At 32.3% G+C, this 25,765-nt stretch overlaps 1 protein-coding gene across 1 annotated transcript in view; it reads left to right on the top strand.

The window, feature by feature from the left end:
- LOC143076053 (uncharacterized) overlaps positions 1-25,765 on the top strand; it is a 188,089-nt gene that overhangs the window by 67,046 nt on the left and 95,278 nt on the right. Inside the window, exons 8-11 of the mRNA XM_076251681.1 lie at positions 3,750-3,803; positions 6,625-6,921; positions 14,203-14,499; positions 24,992-25,252. Coding sequence (XP_076107796.1) covers positions 3,750-3,803; positions 6,625-6,921; positions 14,203-14,499; positions 24,992-25,252 — 909 coding nt within the window. The remainder of the gene's footprint in view (positions 1-3,749; positions 3,804-6,624; positions 6,922-14,202; positions 14,500-24,991; positions 25,253-25,765) is intronic.

Below are 25,765 nucleotides of genomic sequence, written 5' to 3' on the forward strand. Positions count from 1 at the left end.
TTGTTCTCACCATATTCTGATCAGAAAAAAAATCCTTTCCTTTTAGGTTGTTTGAACTCATTGACATGAACCATCGTGCAATGTCATATTGCTTCCCCTTCATTCACCAGCCTGTTAAAGCTGTAGGTAGCACAATCTGAAAACAAAATCATTTTCAATTTTATGTACAATCAAACAGACCGCTGAACGCGGACCTCGATGAAGACACCTTATAATTTAATACACATCACTCCGGTAAACAACATTAATATCAAGCGAAATGTCACACTAAATTATTCCACTTTCTCCATTTTTCTAATCTTATCTAACAAAGTCTTTAAAGAGCATTTTCTATCAGCATGTACGATGTTATAATCCATGAAAAGTCGACAACACTCAAACGTAACAAAAGAAACTATTTACCCTATAAACAACTTATTATTCTCCTTTCAAATACAGGTCTTCAAAATGGCCAGACCCCCCACCTCCACATAAAATATTATATAGCGATAGCACTTTGCCCTGCGTTTAACCGGCGCACGGCATATCTGACCACCTTGGTTAAAACTACATAAGGTCTAAATACCAAAACATTTTGCCACCAAGGTCAAACATTACCATCTAGTTCTATCAAGAAACCATCAAGGCGAATATAAATGACCACCAAGGTCTTAACGCCCCCAACAGGTCAGGAATAACCACCAATTGGTGGATTATACCTCAATTGACGTATAATTCACCAATTGACATATAATGGTATAGACCAATTGGTGTATAATTCTTTGTTTTTTCAAAACAAATTGTTCCACAAAAATGGAGCATTGTTTTCTTAAAACCATATTATGGTATGAAAAATTGTCAAACATTCCTAGTTTAGTATTGTAATATAACATATTGCATTTGATCAATAATTATATTTGAAGTTTCTTCTATTGTTATCTTGTCAATTCTTGATTGGCAAATTTACCTGTAATCACCTGTCAATGGACATCATTACTGTCTGCAGTCATGTGATCATGAGTACAACTCCACAGGTGAATGGAGCTCTTTGTTAATACTTAACTTTCATTATCAAAAGTCAATCATGGTCAATAGCACATATGTTTCAACATAAGAATTGTTGTATACATGCATTCTCAAGAGATGCAGCAGGCTTTGACAAAACTGAAACTTTCGGAGGACTCAATAAGGGTCATGCAATAGGTTGCAAGTTGCAAAATCATGCTCCTATCTCACACTAGCATTTAATTACAAAAAACTTGCATTATACATCAATTGGTCTATACCAATATACATCAATTGGTGGATTATACGTCAATTGAGGTATAATCCACCAATTGGTGGTTATTCCTGACCTGCCCAAGGCTAGTATTTTTTTAAATTTAATGTTGCCACCAAGGCATATATAAATTACCACCTATGCCTATTGCCACCAAAGCATATATAAATGACCACCAAGGTCTTAAAGCCACCAAGGCAAATGTAAGTTAAAGTTAAAGAACATAGTTACTTTGCCGACAACACTTGGAGCAAGACCTTCCCACAGGTTGGATATTGAAAGAATGAGGGTGCATCGCATGTACTTCCGCCAAAGATATCAACCAATGAGGTTAATTTACATGTCGAATATGCGTTCGATTTATCTCCCTTATCCATTTAAAAAGTTTAAAATGTTTTGATAGTCTTTGTAAAAAAAAATCTGCGCATTTGGTTTGCATTTGACTGAGTGATTGTTGGATGTTTTTTTTTTCAAATATAAAACGTTCAGTGGCAAGTATTCCATGCATTTCACGACGATATTGACATTTGATAAAGGATTGTAAAGTGATTGAGAGGACACAACTTTAATATTTAAATCTCCAACTCTGGAATAAATATCTCTAGCACTCGACTTTAGATCTACAGCGCTAGACTTTACACCCCAGCGCGCTGGACTTTAAAAACCACAACTCTATATATGCGTGAGACCAGCAGATCACTGTATTATAGAGATGTTTTGTATGGATTTATAGGCCACACAGACGACTAATATATCAGCAGTGCATGTGGCCTTAGCTAGTCTTATAGTTCAAACAAAGTAGACTAATCTTTTCCTATACTTATTTGTGGACAAACAATAAAGATTGAATTTTGAAAGTCACAGAGAGATGAAATTTTGCAACTTCGATAATAAATATATATATATTGAATAAAACAGATGAAGAGATAAGATGTCGTTTCAGACAGTTTAATTTCATCAAAACCACATTTATTCGATAGTATTAAATAATAAATATTAGGAACCACTACTAACAGCAAGAAAAGGCGGCATTTTTTATGCATCTTTGATATAGATATGTCGTTACAACCGCTATTTAATTTTTTTAAATGTTTTTTGGGGGGAATCAGTTATATCGTAAGTAATAGAGTTGTGTGTATTCTAATGGAAAGTATTAGTCCTACAGCACCAACAAAACTGATTGTTATATAGTTATTAAAGTGTACATTAAAAAATTAAATTATACTAATATGTGTATGATCATAAAAACATAGACAACAAGAATGTGTCCTCAGTACACGAATGCCCCATTCGCACTTTCATTTTCTATGTTCAGTGGACCGTGACATTGGGATAAAAACTCTAATTTGACATTAAGATTAGAAAGATCATATCATAGGGAACATGTGTACTAAGTTTGAAGTTGATTGGACTTCAACTTCATCAAAAACTACCTTGACCAAAAACTTTAACCTGAAGCGGGACAGACGGACGAACGGACGGACGGACGGACGAACGAACGCACGGACGCACAGACCAGAAACCATAATGCCCCTATACTATCGTAGGTGGGGCATAAAAAGGATAAGAAAGGCCTTGGAAATAAAACAAAAATCAACAATACATTACAGAATATCTTTTCAAGTGAACTTTTGTTTCTCAAATATCTATTTCAGTATTTCCCTTTATTCATTTTCTTGCCAATTTAGGTAGAAAATAGTTCAATGATAATTATGTGAGGTGAAGAACTGACCATTTGGATTTTAGAGCTTTGAGGCAACAAAGTTATTTCGGATTCTAGGATATTTTTTTTCAAATTAAAAATCGATTTTTTTCTAGAGTCGTTCACTCCTAGATTCAATTTACCTCTTTTTTGCGCAGGACTTTTTACCCTTGATCTGAGCCTAGATAACTTTCAAAAATATTCATTGCCCCTCCAATCTCAAGAAAGAAGTACACGAAGTCACTAAGTAAACATCAGAGTAAACTCTCATTCAATATAATAATATGTCCACTACTCAAAATGGTTTAAAAGAGCCCTGCATGCATATCTTAATGAAAGGAAGTGCACATCCGATAGTCCAAAATCATTCAATAAATGAGTGCTCTCTCTTTTCTCGTTACGGCAAGTTACGTCAAGTTAAGGCGATTTTCGTCCGTGCGTAAGATGTTGAGAAACCTATAGTTAGAGTCAACATAACGCAATTAAACATGATAAATTGCAACATCAAAGCAACTTACATATTTTAATATTAATAAGATGACAAAAAAAAATCATCTCAAAACAATGTCTATGTCTTGACATCCTAGTAATTTTTTTTTTAAATTTCTCTCTGTTTATGTTTATAACCAGGTTTTGCTTTTGCTTAATCAAATTATGTATTACTATTTATACTTCTGTTGTCTTTATTTTTCTTATCCAATTGCAGTATTCCCCGCGTTGTAGTTGTAAAGGTGTAATACACAATACTTCGTACACATAATTAACATGATAGTGCATCTCTTATTTCAGCTGTTTTAGCAGGAATTTATGTTTTATATCTAGAAATACAAAAAAGGATCAAAAGTAAGTGTACACTACGTATGGTAACAATTCTTACTATCACTAATTCGGTTAGTCACCTATGATACCACTAGCCCAGTTGCGGATACTGCTTCATTAAATCATTTATAAAATTGGCTGTAATGAATTTTAAAAATTACGTTATATTGAGTCAGTATCTTCTAAGCTGTGATTTTTGTCCAGATTTTAAAAAAATATTTTGTTACCCTTTTTGGTAATATCATGTATTGAATATTTTACTTGTTTTTCGATTTTCGAATAGTTTGAACTCAAGTAACACCGATTAGTAGCTCAAAACTTATGTACTGCACTGTTAATAATGAAAATACGGATATTATGTTATTCGATGTTATAAAAACATGAATAACATAATATATAGGAATTTTCAGTCTCATGCCATGCTTTGATTCTTTGTGAAGATTTTGCTAAATGTTTGATCCTTTTCTTTTATACAAGCATTAGCCTTTCAAAAGGGTTAGTCGACTCTTAGCTGATGAAAATGGAAAGTGCTCTCGCTTTGTAGATCAATTCATTTACTAGAATAGCCACGTGCATCAATTAACAAATTTTACCACACACGTGAGGTCACACGGTATGAAGTAAAATTGAGAAAGGAAATGGTGAATATGTCAAAGCGACAACCACCCGACCATAGAGCAAACAACAGCCGAAGGCAACCAATGGGTCTTCAATGTAGCGAGAATTCCCGCACCCGTAGGTGTCCTTCAGCTGGCCCCTAAAATATGCATAATAGTACAGTGATAATGGACGTCATACTAAACTCCGAATTATACACAAGAAACTAAAATTTAAAATCATACAAACTAACAAAGGCCAGAGGCTCCTGACTTGGGACAGGCGCAAAATTGCGGCGGGGTTAAACATGTTTATGAGATCTCAACCCTCCCCCTATACCTCTAGCCAATGTAGAAAAGTAAAACAATAACAATACGCACATTAAAATTCAGTTCAAGAGAAGTCCGAGTCTGATGTCAAAAGATGTAACAAAAGAAAATAAATAAAATGACAATAATACATAAATAACAACAGACTACTAGCAGTTAACTGACATGCCAGCTCCAGACCTCAATTAAACTGATTGAAAGATTATGTCTTCATCATATGAATATCAGGTACAATCCCTCCCGTTAGGGGTTTAGTATCATACTATCATAAAATATATGAGAAGAACATAACCCGTGTCATGCCAACAACTGTTTTTTTAGAAATAAATGTGTTTAGTTCCGATGCAAAGACCCTATCAGTGAATCAATGTTAAAGCCAAAATATGCAATCTTTAATGACCTGACAACAGTATCGTAACTATATCCCCTTTTAATAAGTCTATTTAAAGGTTTTGTTAGTTTCTGAGGAGAATACTGACATTTTTGTGCTTTATAAAGAATATTTCCATAAAATTTTGGATGTGAAATACCTGAATGTATAAGATGTCTGCATGTTGAGTTTTATTTACGAATTATTTCCTTATACCGGTGATAAAATTTAGTAAATGTTTTAGTATATATCATTTAACGTTGTTGTTTACGAAACTCCAGAAAACGACTATTTATAGATAAAAGTTACCTGTGTACCAATATCATTAATATGCATGATTAATGACCAGGCAAAATCTAATTGCTAAAATAGAGAGGACAAATCCGATACTCTACGGGATTGAAGGACATTTACTAGGTTTGGATTGTCCCAACCAATCAATAAACTTTGATTATTCACGTCTCGTAATATCTTCCAAACAGGTAGCAAGAAAAATTCACGCACTAATTGTCCATCGTTCAATTCTTAATATCGACTCCTAGGAGTCGATAATAAACCCTACAGAAGAATTACAGTCCTTGGATGGTGTAAACTTTCGAATAACACCATACACCATCACACCATTCACCATACACCATACACCATTACACCATACACCCTGTGTCATGTCACCATACACGTTACACCTTTGCACAATGCACCTTACACTTTCTATTTTCACCATCCGGAATTGCCCATAATGCAATTTGATTTCAAAGAAAAAGTGCGACTAGAAAGTTATTTATTTATTTTAAGAAATGAATTTTGATCACAATATTTTAAATTAATGTATAAAATTAAAAATCAGTTATTATCAATATTTAAACTTTGATAACCACACTGTATATACAACATACAAGGGCTGTATATTATGTTATGGATATTCAAATATTTTGGCCACGATTTTCACTGAACTTAATTAAGAGTTGTTTTCCATTTTTATTGTTATATAAAATGTGAAAACCAGAGATTTGCAGGTAACCAAATGTAAGCTTTTGAACAAGCTACATAACAACTGAACTTTGTTTTCATAGAAAAAATGGCGGAATTTATTTTTTACTGTAATGTTTTGCGTAGGCTTGTTTTCAATTTGTGTTTGTAATTGTTCATTTTGTTGCAATGGTCTCTGTACCGAACAATTGTTTAACACATTGTTTGAGAAGCAACCTTTTGATAATCGCGTGAAGACTGGCATACTATGTACAATGTATATATGCTTGTTATTTGGTAATTTTGAATTTTTGAAAAAACTTTATTTTTTTAAATATTGTTGCATACGTGAAGGTACTGTAAGACCTAACAATAATATATGAATTATTACAAAACGGCTGCTATCTACACTATTACTTTCGTTATAAAATTAAAGTATACAGGAAATGTCATAAACAAAAAATGACAGTTATACTGATAACAAATAAAAGTGTTCTCTTTTATGTCAATACAAATTAAAGAAGAAAAAAGTATATACGTTTTTTAAGTAACAACTTTTGATCAATCTATTTTCATGTAGTTCCAAAGAACTTTAAAATAGTGGACAGATATGATTCTTCAATAACCGTTGAATGGTATATTGAATACTCCCACAAAAGCCTGAAGTTTCTACTTAATCATCGACAAAACGGCTCAATGCAGTGGAATAAGTTGACTCTTTTTACAGACAATATTGAAGTAGAACATAGTGGACGTTGTTCGTTCAAACTTACAAAGCTGGCCCCTGCGACATGGTACGAATTGAAAATGTGTTCTTTGGATAATTATTTTATACACAAATATACGGAGACTCAAACCCAACAGACATATGCAACTGGTAAGAGTACATATCAGTTTATTTCCGATTAATGATCTTTTCCTTTCAGTCTATAACATGTATAATGTTTATTCAAACTATCCTGTTTAACCAATTTTTACATTTATAAAAAAACCAACGTAATATTTAACACGGAGTGACTACACTAACGTGAGTATTCCTTTCATACTTTTGATTGTGATATTTTCCAAAAACCTTCGTACTTTACAATTAATCTAAAAACTGGTGTCGTATCTTTTGATGTTAAACCTACAATATTCCAATTATGTCAATACATAAAGTCACGACACCAGCGTTTTGTTGTTATTTACATGTTACTGTTAATCACATAACAAAATGAAGTTTGAAACGAGCTTCTTAGTTTGATCCTCATTAATGCTCGTCTTTTTCGAATAAAAAGATAGAATACGTTTACAGTTATTTCTCAGTTAAAAGTAACATATATATTTGGTTAACCATAAATTAACTATTTGATTTTGTAAATTTTACATCGAACCCACAATGCGATATATTTTTATATGAAGTCCAAGTCTTTAAAATTTATAGTAGCTTGATATAAGCAGTGTTTTACAAAATCATTACTACAAAAAAAAGGTCTACAACAACATATGCCCTACACTGTAACCAAAAATACTTTGTCCTAACATCATGCAATTAGAAAATAAATTGTTTGTCCTAACATCATGCAATTAGAAAATAAATGTTCATTTAAAATCAGAAATCTTTTAAGGGTATTCGTGTTCGAATGGTATACCAATGTTAACAATTATTTTTAGCATTACACGTCAATATGTAAATTGTATATTAAGATTTTCTGAATTTTGTTTTCAGTCATATATAGATATAGGAAGATGTGGTATGAGTGCCAATGAGACAACTCTCCATCCAAGTCACAATTGATAAAAGTAAACCATTATAGGTCAAGAAACGGCCTTCAATACGAAGCCTAGGCTCACACCGAACAGTAAGCTATAAAGGGCCCCAAAATTACTAGTGTAAAACCATTCAAACGGGAATGTTGTGATAATAAATAATTTTGGAGATGATCGCACCCTAAAAATACGTTTTATGATACCTGTTTAGCAAAATATAATAAAAAAAAAAATGTATTCATTTTCAATGTATGCCAAAAGAAGATGTTTTAATGTATACGTTAATAAATGTGCACAAGGTAGGCAGAACAAATTCTTCAAGACAAATTATTAAACTCGAAAGGATGCAATAAACGTTTGAATTGCCTCAGCCAAGTAGCCAGTACATCGGTACTGGCATGAAAGTACGGATATTGTAAGTTTGCATATTTTTTTTTATACCATTTTGGAAATTACTTTAAATAAAAGAATACAGTTCCGTCATTCAAAGCTCTGGTTCCTTGTTCAGGTTTTGGTTAAATTTTATGTCATTTTTTTGGTTTCAACGTTTTATTTTTTTAACGACAATATATGTTTATTCACCAAATATGCTAGTTACATTGTTACACCATGGAAGTATTATATTGACAGGAACTCCAACGAAAAATTAGCACATTCGCACCCCACTGATTTCTTTAGGAAAATAAAAGGTTCCGACTCAGTATGTCAAGTATGTGATAACTCCTTTGTGGGGTATCTGCGATGCCGCCCTCGCGTGTGTAGTTTACAGAAACTGATCTTATCACGTGATCTGTTATCGAGGGTCTAATCTACCTACCAATGTAGAAAAACACGGAAACTCCCGTGGCTAATTGCGAATCGCTACATGAATAACGACACCTGTTTTTATTCAATAATTAAAGACTACAGCTGAAACAATCTTAAAAATCGGTCCATATTTAACAGAATGACAAAAGAAAAATAACTGTATTTGGAAAGAATGTAAGATTATTTTTAGTTTTGTCTAATATGTTTTTATCACTAGAACTAGGAAATCGGGAAATATCGGATTATGCAGATTACATGACTCTGAAGTAGAGTGTTTGCAGAAAATAATTTGATGTCCGTGTAGTGTGCCTGATGGCGCCTGATAACTCAAATTTTAAGTTAAAGATTGTAAATTTTAATCGAGTGTAACACAAATATTAATAGTTTTCTCGATCGTAAAATGTAACTTAACATATTTATAGAAATTGTTTTAAGCACTAAGAGGTGGATAATTATACGCCCGTGATTGTCTCTCCATATAGTATGTATCAAGTTAAAACACAGATTACATGTACACCTTCTTTTTTTTTAAATTCAACCTGGTCCGAGATTGCTCTGGCGTCTGACGGATTTGTTTTGGGAAATTTATAAAGTTTTCTTTTTGTTGAAATGAATGAAACATTTGACACCGGACTTTCAGTAAACAATTCAACAAGTGATTTGTTAGCAGTAAACCTCAATTATACATGCAGATTACAACTATTTGTTTCCTTACACAAGACATTTATTATAATTCAATATAAAAATAAGAAGATATGATTGCCAATAAGACTACTCTCCACCAGAGATCAAATGAAACAGAAGTTTTCAACTACAGGTCACCTTACAGCCTTAAACATATTTTAGCAAATCCATTTCATATATGAAAAAAATTCTATTGGCCTGATTATGCACAAAACAAATAACAGAGAAACAAATAAGCGAATATAAAGAATAAATAGATATTTGCGATTGAAAATGATGTCCATGCAAACGATTATGGTTTTTTTTTCATTTTGTTTTTTTTTTTTTTGGGGGGGGGGTCGTTAAATGTCATATCCTTGACATTTATGTATACATCCGGTTACTTCGGTAAATTCCGTAATTACGAGTATCCCGAAAACGTCGTTGAACCCATGCATCGATACAACTAATTGAAAGATGTCAAATTAATTAACAGATACTTAACGATTTTGCGGCATCGCACTATAAACGTTTGAAGTCGGTTTGTTGGAGTTCCTGTCAATATAATACTTCCATGGTTACACCAAGAAAAGCTTGGTTTCTTGGTGTAACAATGTAACTAGCATATTTGTTATATGTTATATTCCACTGATTACCCAGTTTAGTAATCAGCTGCTGGTATATATGTATATATTATAATACTATGTATAAATTTCTTGAAATACAATTGTACAACATTTTAATGCACTATGTTCATTCTATTCAATCGTCTAAACTTCTTTTTAGTGATTTCAGTAATGGATTAAATTTCATTGTTCTGTTTTCGTTATATCTTTTAATGTATTCTTGAACAAAAATTTGATAAACATTTACATTTGTCAATTTCTGATTAGATACATTATATGATTTGTATATAGAAAAACCTGAAATTGTTAGGAAATAATTCAGACCAAAATGATTTTTGTGAAAATTTTTATATACAAAGACTAATTGTTTTAACGATACTCTAAAATTTAAATTTGATTTTATCAGTAACTCATAAATACTTTTCCAATTTTTTTTCTAAAAATCTACAAGAAATAAAAAAAGTGGTTATAATCTTCTTCTTCGTTACATAAATTACATAGACCGTCATTTTTATGTTTCTGTTTAAACAATAAGTGTTTTGTTTGTAATATGAATTGTAAAAGTTTCCATCTATATATTTTTACCTTATTTTCTTCTGAATAATGAAACATGAAAACATATAGTTGGTTAATACTAAGGTTCTCATTAATTTGTAAAATACGCATCCATTTGTTAATTCCAATTGATGGTTCAGTTTTATCTTTACAAATTGACATATAATATATTTGTTGAAAAGTTTGAAGCCTCAATGTAATTATCTTACCAGATTAGTTTCTGTGTAGGAATATTTACAATACTTTTTATAGAACTTTCGGACTTTAACATCTGAAGCCAGTCTTTTGGGATAGCTTTTAAAAAAAAATTATTTCTGCAATTCTATTATTCTTGCAGTCTAATTTTTGAAGAATAAAATGTTGAGATATATTACCAGTGTCATCTATAATACCATTGACAAATATCAAGTTACTCTTAATCTAATTTTCAAAAATAGTGGTTTTATTTTCAAAACTAAACAGTTTGTTCCCCCAAGTTACCTGTTTTCTTACTTCTGTTAAGTTGGTAGGTTTTTTTGTCTGTCCACCGCCTAATATTACCCAACATTTAAATATTTCTCTATACAATTCAGGGATATGTATGATATATTCTAGAATTTTCTTCTTTTCAAATTCATCTTAAAAATCAACCAATTAATACCAACCACACTGAGATATTTTAATGGAATCAACTTCCAGTTTGAATTATCATTACTAACGAGTTTACTTACCCAAGATAATTTTAGAGACATAAAATAACTTTGTATGTCGATCAATTGTAACCCCCCTTCTTCGTATGACTTTATCATGGTATTTCTTTTAACCTTATCTGGTTTACCTTCCCAGATGTATTTATAACATTTACTTTCTACATCTTTTCTAAATTTCTCCTGAACTGTACAGCTATTTGCCAAAAAATGTAAAAAGTGGTTATGTTTTTATGAAAAGAATTTTCCCGATTAAAGTCAAATTACGTTTCCCCCAATAAATGAAATAATTTATCCATTTTCTCAATTTTATTCTCCCAGTTTAATTTTTCACGTTCTTCTCTATTATGACCAAAATATATTCCTAATGCTTTGACTGATTTATTTGTCCAATTAATCCCGGCTACCTTATCTTTACTTTTTTTCAGTTTTCCTATCCATATAGATATAGGAAGATGTGGTGTGAGTGCCAATGAGACAACTCTCCATACAAATAACAATTTAAAAAGTAAACCATTATAGGTTAAAGTACGGCCTTCAACACGGAGTCTTAGCTCACACCGAACAACAAGCTATAAAGGGCCCCAAAATTACTAGTGTAAAACCATACCCTCTTTTTTATTTTATTCAAATTTAACCCAGAAAATGATCCAAAAATTTCTATTTCATTCATAACAGCTTTGATTTCTTTCTTATTACTTAGAAATAAAGTCGTATCATCACTTAATTGTGAAATTCAATGCTACGATTTTTATTATCTAGTTCAACTACGAACCCTTTGATTCTATGTGTTTTCGAAGTCTTAAAGCCATGATCTCCATGGATAAGACGAAAAGAAGAGCTGATAAGGGAAACCCCTTTTGATCTTCAGTGCTGTACAACTTTGTACTTTTTTCACTTTCGATCTTTTATATTTGGGCGTCACTGGTGAGTCTTGTGTGGACAAGGCGCGTTTTTGGCGTATTGAATTTTAAACCAGATGCTTTTTGTTATCTATTAATCATGTTTTTCTTTGTCTAATATGTTCTCCTATTTATTTGTATTGTAGTCCTGTAATATTATGTTGTCATTTCAATGTTATATTTAACTTTGCCATTAAAGTGCGATGTTTGGCATGCCACAAAACCAGGTTCAACCCACCACTTTTATTCCCCTTTAAAAGTGTCCTGTACCAAGTCAGGAAGATGGCCATTGTTATATTATTGTTCGTTTTTGTGTGTGTTGCCTTTTAACGTTGAGTCGTTTGTGTTTTCCCTTTTTTTTGAAATATTGAGATAAGACGGGGCACGGTACTTGTCTGTCCCAAATTCATGTATTTGGTTTTGATGTTATATTTGTTATTCTCGTGGTGTTTTGTCTGTTGCTTGGTCCGTTTCTTTGTGTGTTGCGTTTCGGTGTTGTGTCGTTGTTCTCCTCTTATATTTAATGCGTTTCCCTCGGTTTTAGTTTGTTACCCCGATTTTGTTTTTTGTCCATGGATTTATGAGTTTTGAACAGCGGTATACTACTGTTGCCTTTACTTATACCTCTTGAGTTAGGGAATATTTCTGAAATCCATCCATTATTAATAACACAAGATTGTAACCCAGTATATAATGTTTTTACCCAGTTTATAAATGATTCATTAAATCCAAAATGTTTCAAAGTGATTAACATAAAATCCCATTCCAAGGAATCAAAAGTAAAATCTACAAAAACTTTTGCCCCTTCAATAGAATATGCATCCGCATAGTCAATACTATCTTGAATTTGTCTCAAATTAAAACCAATAAATCTGTTTTTATATACCTTGTTTGATCTTCATTAATAATTGTTGGTAGTATCTTGTTTAAACGTTGCGTTAGAACAAAAGACAATAGTTTTAAATCTACATTAAGTAAGGAAATTGGCCTATAATTATCTAATAATAAATGATCTCCTTTTTGAACAATAATGTCAAAATACTAGTACGTTGTGAGTGCGATAAACTTCCTTTTTCATTACCAGTGTTTAAAACCTTGACTAGAAAATATCTTATTTTTTCCCAAAACATCTGATAAAATTCAACTGTAAAACCATCTAGCCCTTGTGCTTTATTTAATTGTATTGCATTAATAGCTTAAGTACATTCTTCCATTGTTACTTCTCCGTCACAAACTGATTTGTCAACGTTATTTGAATTATTTTTTAAATCAGTTTCAAAAATATAATTTTCGACTAAATCTTTCATTTGACATTTTGAACTGCTCTTCAACGTTTTTATTAGCTATAGACTTTGGATTTTCAGAAATTTCAGCCCGAACGTCACTGAAAAGTAAAATTAACAAAAATACCGAACTCCAAGGAAAATTCAAATCAGAAAGAGACATTAATTGTCGAAATGTGCATTGGGTGCAGTAAAAATTGGTTCCGTTATTTCTATTTAAGGAATGACTGTAATATTTTTTCTGTCTATGAAGAAATAACATAAAAAATTTGGTGCACACTGAATAACGCGCGTAGCGGGTTATTTAACAGTGTGCACCACATTTTTTATGTTATTTCGAATAGACAGAAAAAATATTACAGTCATTTCTTATAATTTAATTCCAAATTACATTTTAAACCGTAGAAAACCATAAAAAAACGTTGATGACCCCACGGTCACATGACTTAATTATGTCTATGGGCTCATAACAAAATAACATCAGCCAATCAGAAGATGCGTTACATTCAAAATTAAATTATTAGCGTACATTTGGTTGGTGAAATTAAATTTCGTTGAACTATTTGTTATATCAACAATTTGGATTTATTTTAATTTAGCAGTTGCTATCTAAACTATTACTTTCGTTATAAAATTTAAAAATAAATTTAAAGAAAAGTCAGAAACAAAAAAAAGAAATATAAAAATAAACTCATCATAGATACCAGGACTAAATTTTGTATATACGCCAGACGCGCGTTTCGTCTACAAAAGACTCATCAGTGATGTTCGAATCCAAAAAAGTTAAAAAAAAAAAAACAGTTCGTTATATTTCAATGCAAATTGAAGAATAAAAAAAATATATAAATTTTGTCATAATAACTTTTGATCAATCTATTTTCATATAGTTCCAAAAGACTTTAAAATAGTTGGCAGCACTGATTCTTCAATGACCGTTGAATGGTATATTGAATACTCCCACACAAGCATGAAGTTTGTGCTTAATCATCGACAAAACGGCTCAGCGCAGTGGAATATGTTGACTCTTTTCACAGACGATATTACAGTAGAACATAATGGACGTTGTTTGTTCAAACTTACAAAGCTTGCCCCTGTGACATGGTACGAATTGCAAATGTGTTCTTCTGGTAACCCTTTCAATAGGATATATACGGAGACTAAAACCCTACAGACAAAAGCAACTGGTAAGAGTACATATCACTTTATTTCCGATTTATGATATTTTCCTTTAAACTATAACATGTAAAATGATTTTTCAAACTATCCTGTTTAACCAATTTTCAAATTTATCAAATTTAATAAAAAAAAAAGAAAAGCAAAGTGCCTTTTGTCAATTTTAACGTTATTTACAACACGGGCTGACTACACTAAAGAAAAAATTCCTTTAATACTTTAGATTGTGATATTTTCCAAAAACCCTCGTACTTTATAATTAATCTAAAAACTGGTGGCGTATCTTTTGATGTTAAAACTACAATATTCCAGTTATGTCAATACATGAAGTCACGACACCAGCGTTTTGTTGTTAATTACATAACAAAATAAAGTTTGAAACGAGCTTCTTAGTTTGATCTTCATTTATACTCGTCGTTTTCGTATAAATACATAAAATACGTTTACAGTTTTCGTTCAACTGCAAGTAACGTTAACCGTTTAATTACTTTTAAATGAAAAATATGTAGGAACTATACTGCAATCTTAGTCAAATTCGCAAATTTGCCATCTCCTAATCAAACACTAACATTTCAAGAATGTGCTTGATCTTTCATCAAACAAACTTAACTCAATTGAAAGTATATGTTATTCAGGTCTCAGACATGGTATATAATGTTTACCATTCACCATTACGTATTTGATGGGTAAATCACGGGATTGTAAAATAAAAACGTATGATTGACAGATACACTTTATTTTTCCTCTGTGAGCCTCTGACGTTCTTTAAGTGTTCTGTATAATTTACCACTACGTCATATAGTAACGTTTGATATCGTATATACCCCGGAAGTTTCCTGAATATATACTGACATTTCTGTGTTGTTATCCAAATATAAAACTCGACACATTTGAAATCTGTAATATATTAATAATCAGGATATTTGATATGACACATTTGGAAAACACTATTAAGCAGTATTCAATCAATGCACTTGCAATACATACCTGCCCGTCAAATTTGAGATCGTCAAAAAATAATAGCCGAAAGCTTAGTTATTTTAATGCATCGGTAAATACATGCCCAATACTTTCCGACAGAATGCACTAAAAAATCAGACGCAAAATTTAAAAATTTCAATTGTCATCCAGAAATGGTCATGCCCAACTGCATTTATTCTTACCGAATATCCGTTTGCAATTCTACTAAACGATGCAAAAAGTGTTGCGAGAAGCCTATAATAGTCTATTATTTGTACAGGATAGAAGTCATGATACAATCGCCGATAATACAGCAGTCAGCGATAATGGTAGTTAAAACAAGAGACGAGACTTGTCTAATGAATTCATTACAACGAATTCAAGGCAAGATTTACACAGTTTAAATAGTTGCTTAATGTCAAATCAAACCAATCTAAATGAATTAACATAAATACTCCAAATAAGGAAATACTGTATCAGTACAGTCATTGCAAATACATTGTAACATATAATTTGACAGGAAGGATCGTGACGCTTATCGTTTCTTTTTGCTAGTAAACCAGAACAAGCCAGATGACAATCATACAATTTACGGATGAGAATTGATAGTATATGCTGCAACTTGTTCTACATTTGTCCTAAACCCGACTTTACTTAAACATCTGGATAGGTGTCGTAGAGTAGTGCACAGCTTGAAACCATCATGGAGAGATTTTCTGTACCATGTGTCCTTCTTTTTTCTGCTATAAACCCTTTGCAGGTCCTCATCGGGACGGCCTTTAGGTAGGCAAGTGTAGTTAAATAATACATTTTCATCTTCTGTTTTCAGCTCCTTTAGTATTAAATTGAAAAAGATTTTTTGTTTTTAAAATAGTTGATCATGAAACAGTTAAACATTTGAAACAAAAAGATCATTAAACAAATACTTTCAAATCTTTCCGGATTTAACAAAAAACATTCCTTCCTATTTCATAAGCATAATAATTCCACTAAATTTGCTACAATATATATACTAGTAAACTTGACACTTCTTGAGAATGGGATTTAATTTGCGTCAAATAAATTAAAGAGTGATAAAATTAATATAATATGTGCTCAATTTAGAATGAGTATAGGTCGCATTCTGTAAATGTAGCTGCTTCAGAAGCCCCACCTTATTTGGGGAGGTATATAATATTCATAGATATGTTTATTTGTAAATGTACTTGTTCCCATATATGATCTCTGTGTTTTATCTCTTAGAGACATAGCTTTGGAATGTTAACAGTATAGAAAAACATGGTAGCGCCTAAAATTTAAGTCTTAAGAGGTCCAAAAATGGAGGAAAAGATAGTATAGAATTTTAGTATAAGTTTAAACTCTCATATAAATGTTGAAAATATGCCGCACAGCCCTATATTTTGATCATTGATTAAAATAGTAGTGCATATCAACTTTCCGTTCTGGGATATAATTTTTCACAAAACTTCATAATAAAAGTGGCCCAGTTTTAGGCGCAAAGAGAGTTCCTATGGGAAGTTGCATTATCTATATTTACAGAATTGCAACCTATAGATTGTTATACATGATGCATGTAGATAGTTTTAAAAATAAAAAAAATGATATTGATTAGAACAGATGTGTAATTAACGTTCTGCATCCAACAGGTCCAGAATGAACTTAATTAGATTGCCCATCAGCCCATGATTTATGGTCCAACTAAGTAGCCAAAATCCAATGATTTATTAACACCATTGGAATGTCCGAAATAGCATATGATGAACATTTATTAGAATATGTCCCCTGTTGTACTGTAATTAACTGTAAATTTGACATAGACGCCAACAAGAACGTTGTTGTAGTTGATTGTACATAAAATATATATCAAACATTTTCTCGATAAAGTACAAATAAAGTTAAATATTAATACGAGTGTAAACAAAACATGATAAATGGATACTGCAATGTGACAAAACACTCTTGCGTCCGAATCGCTCATAAAATACATGCATCAGAAGCACCTTAAGTCAAAAATCCGATAGATGGATGCATAAATACTGAGTCACGTCAAAAGTCATAAGACGAAAAACACAATAGCACGAAGACATGCAAAGGTAAAAATTGAAAGCAAATAAAAAATTGCTATCAACTGCAGCACCAAAAATGTATAACTCAGGAACATCTTTATTTTATTTGTGTAGTAGACACTACATATGTATTTACTGTGGGTTCATTATTCTTCTTTTTATACCAAATGACGTTGATTTTGGTGGAACAGGTTAACCACGAATTTAAGTGTTCAAAGAATTAAGATTTTTCTATTGCCTTGTATAACGACTTTCAACTGGCAAAACCACGAAATTAAATATCTACGACAGTTTTTCTCAATCCACGAAAATTGGTACCCACGACAATAAATGAATCCACAGTATTATGTCTTGGTACTTTCCGATTTACTTTTAAAAAAAAACAAAGGACGAGACGTTCTTGAAAAATACTTGCTCATTATTTTTTTCTCAAACACCAGTGACGTTTGAGTAGCCGCTGCAATTTCTCGAATATCGAATGAGTGAATTCGACCGAATGCCTTCCATTAATACATCATCATTGTTGAAGGCTAGAAAATTGCATTGCAAAACAAAAAATAATTGATTATTATAGAGAAAATTTACGACATAAAAATCAACTGGTTCGTGCAGTTTCCTTTTCTGTTCATTATATGACCAATTGAGGGCATTTGTGTTGATCTATAGTGTTCCTGATGACGATTATATCAGAAACACATATTTTCCTACTAAAATTGATATACTCATTTTATTTGACTACCCTCTAAATGATAATTTGATCGAAGCTTAAAACATCTAGAGGGATATTTGATGAATTCTATAAAATGGTTCGAATGGAAAATTACGACTAATGTGTATGAAACATAATCCCAACTGGTCATATTGTTTTGGGCTAAATGTACGTATCTTGTAAGTACTTCCTTCGGAGTTCTAGCAAATTTTATCCATCAATCGCGAACTTGAAATTGAGTATACAAGAGAAATTAAGTTTACCTCATATCTGGACTGTTTTGGTTGGTAATCGCGGTCGGTGGAAAACAAAACTTAACAAGTTCTATGTAGAAACATCCAAGCAGTTAGGTTATGAACATATTTATCCCCATGTTAATATGTAAGGTTTTTCTATTTTGATAAAAAGATGTCCAAACCATGATTGAACAGGATAACTACTTACAAGTTATTGTGTTATTGGGCCATTGTCGTTTGTTTTGATTTCTTTCATTTTTGCTTATGTGCTTTGTCTCTATGCCATTTTATTTTTCTTTGTTGACATATGTGTATGTTTTTATCATGTTATAGTGATAAAGAAAAACTCAATGTTGACTGCTGTACCCCTTTTATTACATTTGTTGCTATTATTTCTGTTAGTTTGTTCACATATTGTTGTCAATGTAATTGAAGTATATGCGAATGCCATACAAGTGAAAGATATAACTAGCTAAATCACTAAATTTACTCCTCCGTTTGTTACATAAGGAAATACTTGTACCAAGTCAGCAATATGACAGTTGTTTTTCTGATCGTTTGGTCTGTTTGAGTTTTTGATTTTGCCATTTTATTTGGGACTTTCCGTTTTGAATTTCCTTCGAAGTTCGGTATTTCTGATATTTTACTTTTTATCCCTCCAAAAAGTTTAAAGACGCCGTCACAATTAGTTGACCGATGATCTTGAATATCCGTGTCATAAAAGACAGCCTAAATGTTTCAATTGTCGAAACCATCATCCTGGTCCTCTTTCTTGATTGCGTCAATGTCGATTGATATTCATCATTAAATTTGTACTTTCAATGAATGGTACAATGGATGCAACTGGTTGTGCAGCGTTAGCGTTTCTCTCACCTAACGAGTTTTGATAAACCCAATGAATCTTCCGCCTCGTTTTAATTTGTACGTTGAAAAAACTAAACGTTGCATCTATATATGAAATACACAGGTAGCATCAATTTAAACAAAAATAAAAATATATTTATGAATGAACATGACCATATAGAAGGCACATACAAATCGGCGAAAAATAACAATTTTGCTGCATTCAGTTTAAATGATGTTGTTTAGAATTGATAAGTTATTGCCTTTAACATATCCGTTTGGTAAGAGCATTTCTGTTTTGTGTAATCATATTAATAGCTATCAAAGTTACCAGGATTATAATTTAGTACGCCAGACGCGCGTTTCGTCTACATAAGACTCATCAGTGACGCTCATATCAAAATATTTATAAAGCCAAACAAATACAAAGTTGAAGAGCATTGAGGATCCAAAGTTCCAAAAAGTTGTGCCAAATACGGCTAAGGTAATCTATGCCTGGGATGAGAAAATCCTTAGTTATTCGAAAAATTCAAAGTTTTGTAAACGGGAAATTTATAAAAATGACCACATAATTGATATTCATGTCAACACCGAAGTGTTGACTACTGGGCTGGTGATACCCTCGGGGACGAAACGTCCACCAGCAGAGGCATCGACCCAGTGGTGTAAATAGCTATCAAAGTTACCAGGATTATAATTTAGTACGCCAGACGCGCGTTTCGTCTACATAAGACTCATCAGTGACGCTCATATCAAAATATTTATAAAGCCAAACAAATACAAAGTTGAAGAGCATTGAGGATCCAAAGTTCCAAAAAGTTGTGCCAAATACGGCTAAGGTAATCTATGTCTGGGATAAGAAAATCCTTAGTTATTCGAAAAATTCAAAGTTTTGTAAACGGGAAATTTATAAAAATGACCACATAATTGATATTCATGTCAACACCGAAGTGCTGACTACTGGGCTGGTGATACCCTCGGGGACGAAACGTCCACCAGCAGAGGCATCGACCCAGTGGTGTAAATAGCTATCAAAGTTACCAGGATCATAATTTAGTACGCCAGACGCGCGTTTCGTCTACATAAGACTCATCAGTGACGCTCATATCAAAATATTTATAAAGCCAAACAAATACAAAGTTGAAGAGCATTGAGGATCCAAAGTTCCAAAAAGTTGTGCCAAATACGGCTAAGGTAATCTATGCCTGGGATAAGAAAATCCTTAGTTATTCGAAAAATTCAAAGTTTTGTAAACGGGAAATTTATAAAAATGACCACATAATTGATATTCATGTCAACACCGAAGTGCTGACTACTGGGCTGGTGATACCCTCGGGGACGAAACGTCCACCAGCAGAGGCATCGACCCAGTGGTGTAAATAGCTATCAAAGTTACCAGGATTATAATTTAGTACGCCAGACGTGCGTTTCGTCTACATAAGACTCATCAGTGACGCTCATATCAAAATATTTATAAAGCCAAGCTCTCTAGAAACATTTTACCCAAAATTGCTCAAAAAAATTTACGAGGACTCAAACTGACACTACATCAGTTTCATGGTTACCATCACGAGTTCGTTTACCGACACCTTATATATCTGTGCCATATTTTTGCGGCCTTATATATTAAAATACCGGGAAAGTGTCGATTAGCAATATAAGAAATGTTTATCCTATCGGCACATTGGGTCTTGTCTCCTTCGAGGTCATATGATTGCTTCATTTTTTTATATACCGTGATTTGTAATCATATTAATCGAGTTAAGATATTCAAATACCGGTAAATTACTTTAGGTCTAATGTATTATATGTAGAGACATTGTGTATATCTGTTTTTAACTTTTAAATTATATGTATCTATAAAAATGTAAATACTCAATAGAAAAGGTCATGATCAAAATCTTATCTTTGGTCTTTTGAGCGAAATAAGTTTGTCCCCTCCCTTAATCACAAACTTTTCCGATAGACTCTACTGTATTTTTAATTTTTTGTTTTTTTTTTATCAATTTCGCGACTTCTGCAGGTAAATCCAGCAAGATATCAAACAGTTCTTTGGAATAATGTTTTGTGCTAACTAACATTTTCTAAATTGACTTGTGAACCAAATTAGCTTTTTTACGACGAAATGTCCTTAAAAGTTACAAATCTCGTGACTGATTAAATAAGAAACCATAACAAGTAGAGATGAACCAAAAAGTGAGCAAAATGTAGTTGCAATTGGCTCACTGTTCGTGTTTTTGCATTTTTTTAGTTGAGCTGAAAAGTAGACGAATCATTATAAAAAATATATGAAAATGTATGTCTGTCTGATCTTCAGAATCTTCTACCATTAACGCCAAAGCTCGATTTTCTTTAGACCTAATGATTCTCACACTGATATTATTGACCTTAATCCTTACGGTCAACAGGTCAAATTTAATGTCGCTATGACCTTAATAGAATATTTAAGTGATAGAAAATGTTTGAGACATTAATCTGAAAAATTGTTTAACCCATCCATTTGGGATATGACCCAAACGAAGTTTCAGTAATAGTGTAAATAAATATATCTGATAATGTATAATACTTAAGGACAAAGGATAGTGTTTGGACATTAAACCACAACCTTGAAATGTTTGACCGAAAGCCAACGACCTCTCTTTAATGAATGTACTTACTATTGAAAGAGTTACACATGTCGTTATAAGCCATACTTTGGTAAATATTAATCGTAGGAATCTATTGTGTCAACCGTAGTATTCTTTGACATGTCCTTGATAATGAAAAAGAAAACGTCATGTTGCCCTGTCAATTTGACATTTTTGTTTTTAGTTTTTTCTTAGAAAGGACCGATCATACAATTTAAATGCAGGAGAAAGAATGCAGTCAAAGATACAAAGTTACAAGTGTCGCATCCAGTTTTGAGCAACCATGCATATTTGATGAATCAGTAGATAATGACATAACACGTGATAACATAGTATACAATAACAAAAAAACCTTCCGGTTTTTGTCGAGACTGCGACTTTTGTCGCAGAAGGTTCGACATAGGGATAGTGATCCCGCGGCGGCGGTGGCGTGAGCTAACTTATTAAAAGCTTTAGATTTTAGAAGGTGGAAGACCTGGATGCTTCATACTTTGTATATTGATGCCTCATGTTACGAAGTTTCTGTCAGTCCCATGTCAAATGTCCTTGGACTCATTTTTTGTAATGTTCAGTGACTACTTGAAAAATGTTAAATTCTCTCTTATTATAAATAATAGGATAACTATATTTGGTATGTGTGTACCTTACAAGGTCCTTATGTCCGTCAGACAGTTTTCACTTGACCTCATCCTCATTTCATGGATCAGTGAACAAAGTTAAGTTTTGGTGGTCAAGTCCATATCTCAGATACTATAAGCAATAGGTCTTATTTTTGTGTGTAAATTCACATTGCGATAAGACGTGTCACGGTACTTGTCTATCCCAAATTCATGTATTTGGTTTTGATGTTTTATTTGTTATTCTCGTGGGATTTTGTCTGATGCTTGGTCCGTTTCTGTGTGTGTTACATCTCAGTGTTGTGTCGTTGTTCTCCTCTTATATTTAATGCGTTTCAATCGGTTTTAGTTTGTTACCCCGATTTTGTTTTTTTGTCCATGGATTTATGAGTTTTGAACAGCGGTATACTACTGTTGCCTTTATCTAGTATATTCAGTGTATGGAAGGACTGTAAGGTGTACATGTCCAACTGGCAGATGTCAGCTGACCTTGACCTCATTTTCAAGATTCAGTGGTCATAGCTAAGTTTTGTGTTTTGGTCTGTTTTTCTTTTACTGTATGCAATAGGTCTACTATATTTGGTGTATGGAATGATTGTAAGGTGTACATGTCTAGCTGACAGGTGTCGTCTGACCTTGACCTCATTTTTATGGTTCAGTGGTCAATGTTAAGTTTTTTAGTTTTGGTCTTTTTTTCTAATACTATATACAATAGGTCAACTATATTCGGTGTATGGAAATATTTTTTGATCTTCATGTCAGTCGCGCAGGTTTTATTTGACCTTGACCTCAATTTCAGGATTGATTGCTCAATGTTAAGTTTTTGTGTTTTGGTCTGTTTTTCTTAAACTATACGCAATAGGTCAACTATATTTGTTGTATGGAAGAATTGTTAGCTGTACATGCCTGTCTGGCATGGTTCATCTGACCTTGACCTCATTTTCATGGTTCATTGGTCTATGTTGAGTTTTCTTGGTTAATGTTAAGTTTATGTGACAGTTGTAATAAAGCTTTATATTTAGGACTATCAACATAATATCAATGATTAGAAAAGAAGGCGAGACATTTCAACGTGTGCACTCTTGTAAAAGTTCTTTTCAAGTTTAAAACGGTACTTCAAAAACGAGTATATTTCTGGTTTCGTGATGAATCACACGCGTACGGTACAGCAACGTCTAATTACAAAGGTTCACGTAACTATATATTTGGATTTGTTCTGTTAGAAAAGTTCTTTGGTATTAATTACAAGATGAGATTCTTTCGGAACTTTGTGTAGAAATACACCAATTAAAAGAAGTTTAAACGCCTAAAAGACATAGCATAAAAGTTATAATTTCCAACGGTTCCATAGTATAGTGGGAAATTACTGTAATAACGGTACTAGTGAATACTATTGATACGGGTCTGTACTTTCTATGTACACGTATATACATATCACGTTATATTGATATTCGCGGGAATATTTTCCCTGATTGGTCACTTCTAGTCAAGCATCAGATTGGACAACAATGAAATAAAGTTAATTTTTAATTGAATTTTTATTCTAATTTGTATTTAGTAGGAATTAGATATTTTACTAAAGAGTAACATGAGTTATTACTTATTACATACAGTATATTTACTTCAGTTATAAACAGTCGAAGTGTAACTCTCGAGACGTTCTTCCGAGCATTTGGGTTTGGACACAGGTTTCCCACATTTTCTACTTTATTTAAAATGTAGTCTTTTGACTGCAGTTTAAATTGAGTTCGACCGAGGTAACTCGTTTTTGATGGTTTGTCCTGGCCGGCTGGATCGTTTGTGACAGAGCAAAATATTTGTGAACACAATTTACTAGTTATTCTATTAAATTCTTTAATGAAAGTTAATTTATTGTGCATTGATACTCATGCTTTATGTATATTGTGTTTATCAATCATTTTCATATTAATAAAATATGGGGTCCACCAGTATTGCTATAGTATTTAGTATTTATTGATATGCCTAGAAATAGTAATAAGTAAAGTTGATACAAATACTTATATCTAGCAGAAATGACAAGGCATCATGTAATAGCGGATTGGTAATTGACTCTTTATCTTACCATGATAACCATAAGATATCACAAAATTCATAAACCTTCTGTCACCCTGAAGCATAACCGAAACTTTTGAAATTAAAACAACTGTTTATTGACGAAGGATAGACAAGACTGTTACCGGTATTTACATCACATACATTCAGAAAACTAAAACTAAGAACAAAGAACAACACTTAAGATGTTAAAACTAAAGAAAAAGCAACAGGAACCGTTAAGATAAAGAGTTGATTTCATTTGCTCCAGAAGAGTTCATGGTACTAAGATATCTGCCTTGTTTTTTATTTCCATGTTTAAGCTGAATATTCATAACTAAGATGACCAATGTGTAAAAAACATTACTCATCATTTGTATACTGTTATTACAGATTTATCAGCATTCTATAACCAACTACTCGATGCCGACAAAACTAGATATACCAATCTGATGCAAAGTACAGAAATGGAAGAACGCTATTTTGTTAAAATAATGATCGTGGGCAAGGAAGAGGCAGGGAAAACATGCTTATTGAGGAGGTTATTAAATGAAGATAAAAAACGTTTAGTTGATGTAACCACTACAGATGGTGTTAACATTGTTCGTCGATGCAAAATGAACATAAAAGATGGAAAATGGACAATCGAAAAAGGTAGGTTCATACGCGATTATATATTGTGTCATTAGTACCATGTACCACATTATCCTATTGAAAAGGACAAGTTGATAGTTTAAACACTTGTTTATTAATTATTATACATGTTATGGATAACACCAGACAATTAGTGAAGACAGTGAATTTCTTGGCGTACGTCCATGTGACAGCAGTTCAACATAAACAAGTTAAAAAACAAATGTTTGAAAAGTATGATACAAATTGAATTTTTTATTTTCATTTAAAAATATATAAAGTGTGTTGGTCGTGTGTTTTTTTTTTATCAAATCAAGTTGTGTTTCGTTAAGACGGTTGACCTTTAATCGTGGTTTGTAGCGCTTTTAAAAAGTAAAATCACAAAAATACTGAACTTAGAGGAAAATCAATTCGGAAAGTCCATAATCACATGGCAAAATCAAATAACAAAACGCATCAAAAACGAATGGACAAGAACTGTCATATTCCTGACTTGGTACAGGCATTTTCAAATGTAGAAAATGGTGGATTAAA

This window comes from Mytilus galloprovincialis, chromosome 5, assembly GCF_965363235.1.
Source record: "Mytilus galloprovincialis chromosome 5, xbMytGall1.hap1.1, whole genome shotgun sequence".
NCBI lineage: Eukaryota > Metazoa > Mollusca > Bivalvia > Mytilida > Mytilidae > Mytilus > Mytilus galloprovincialis.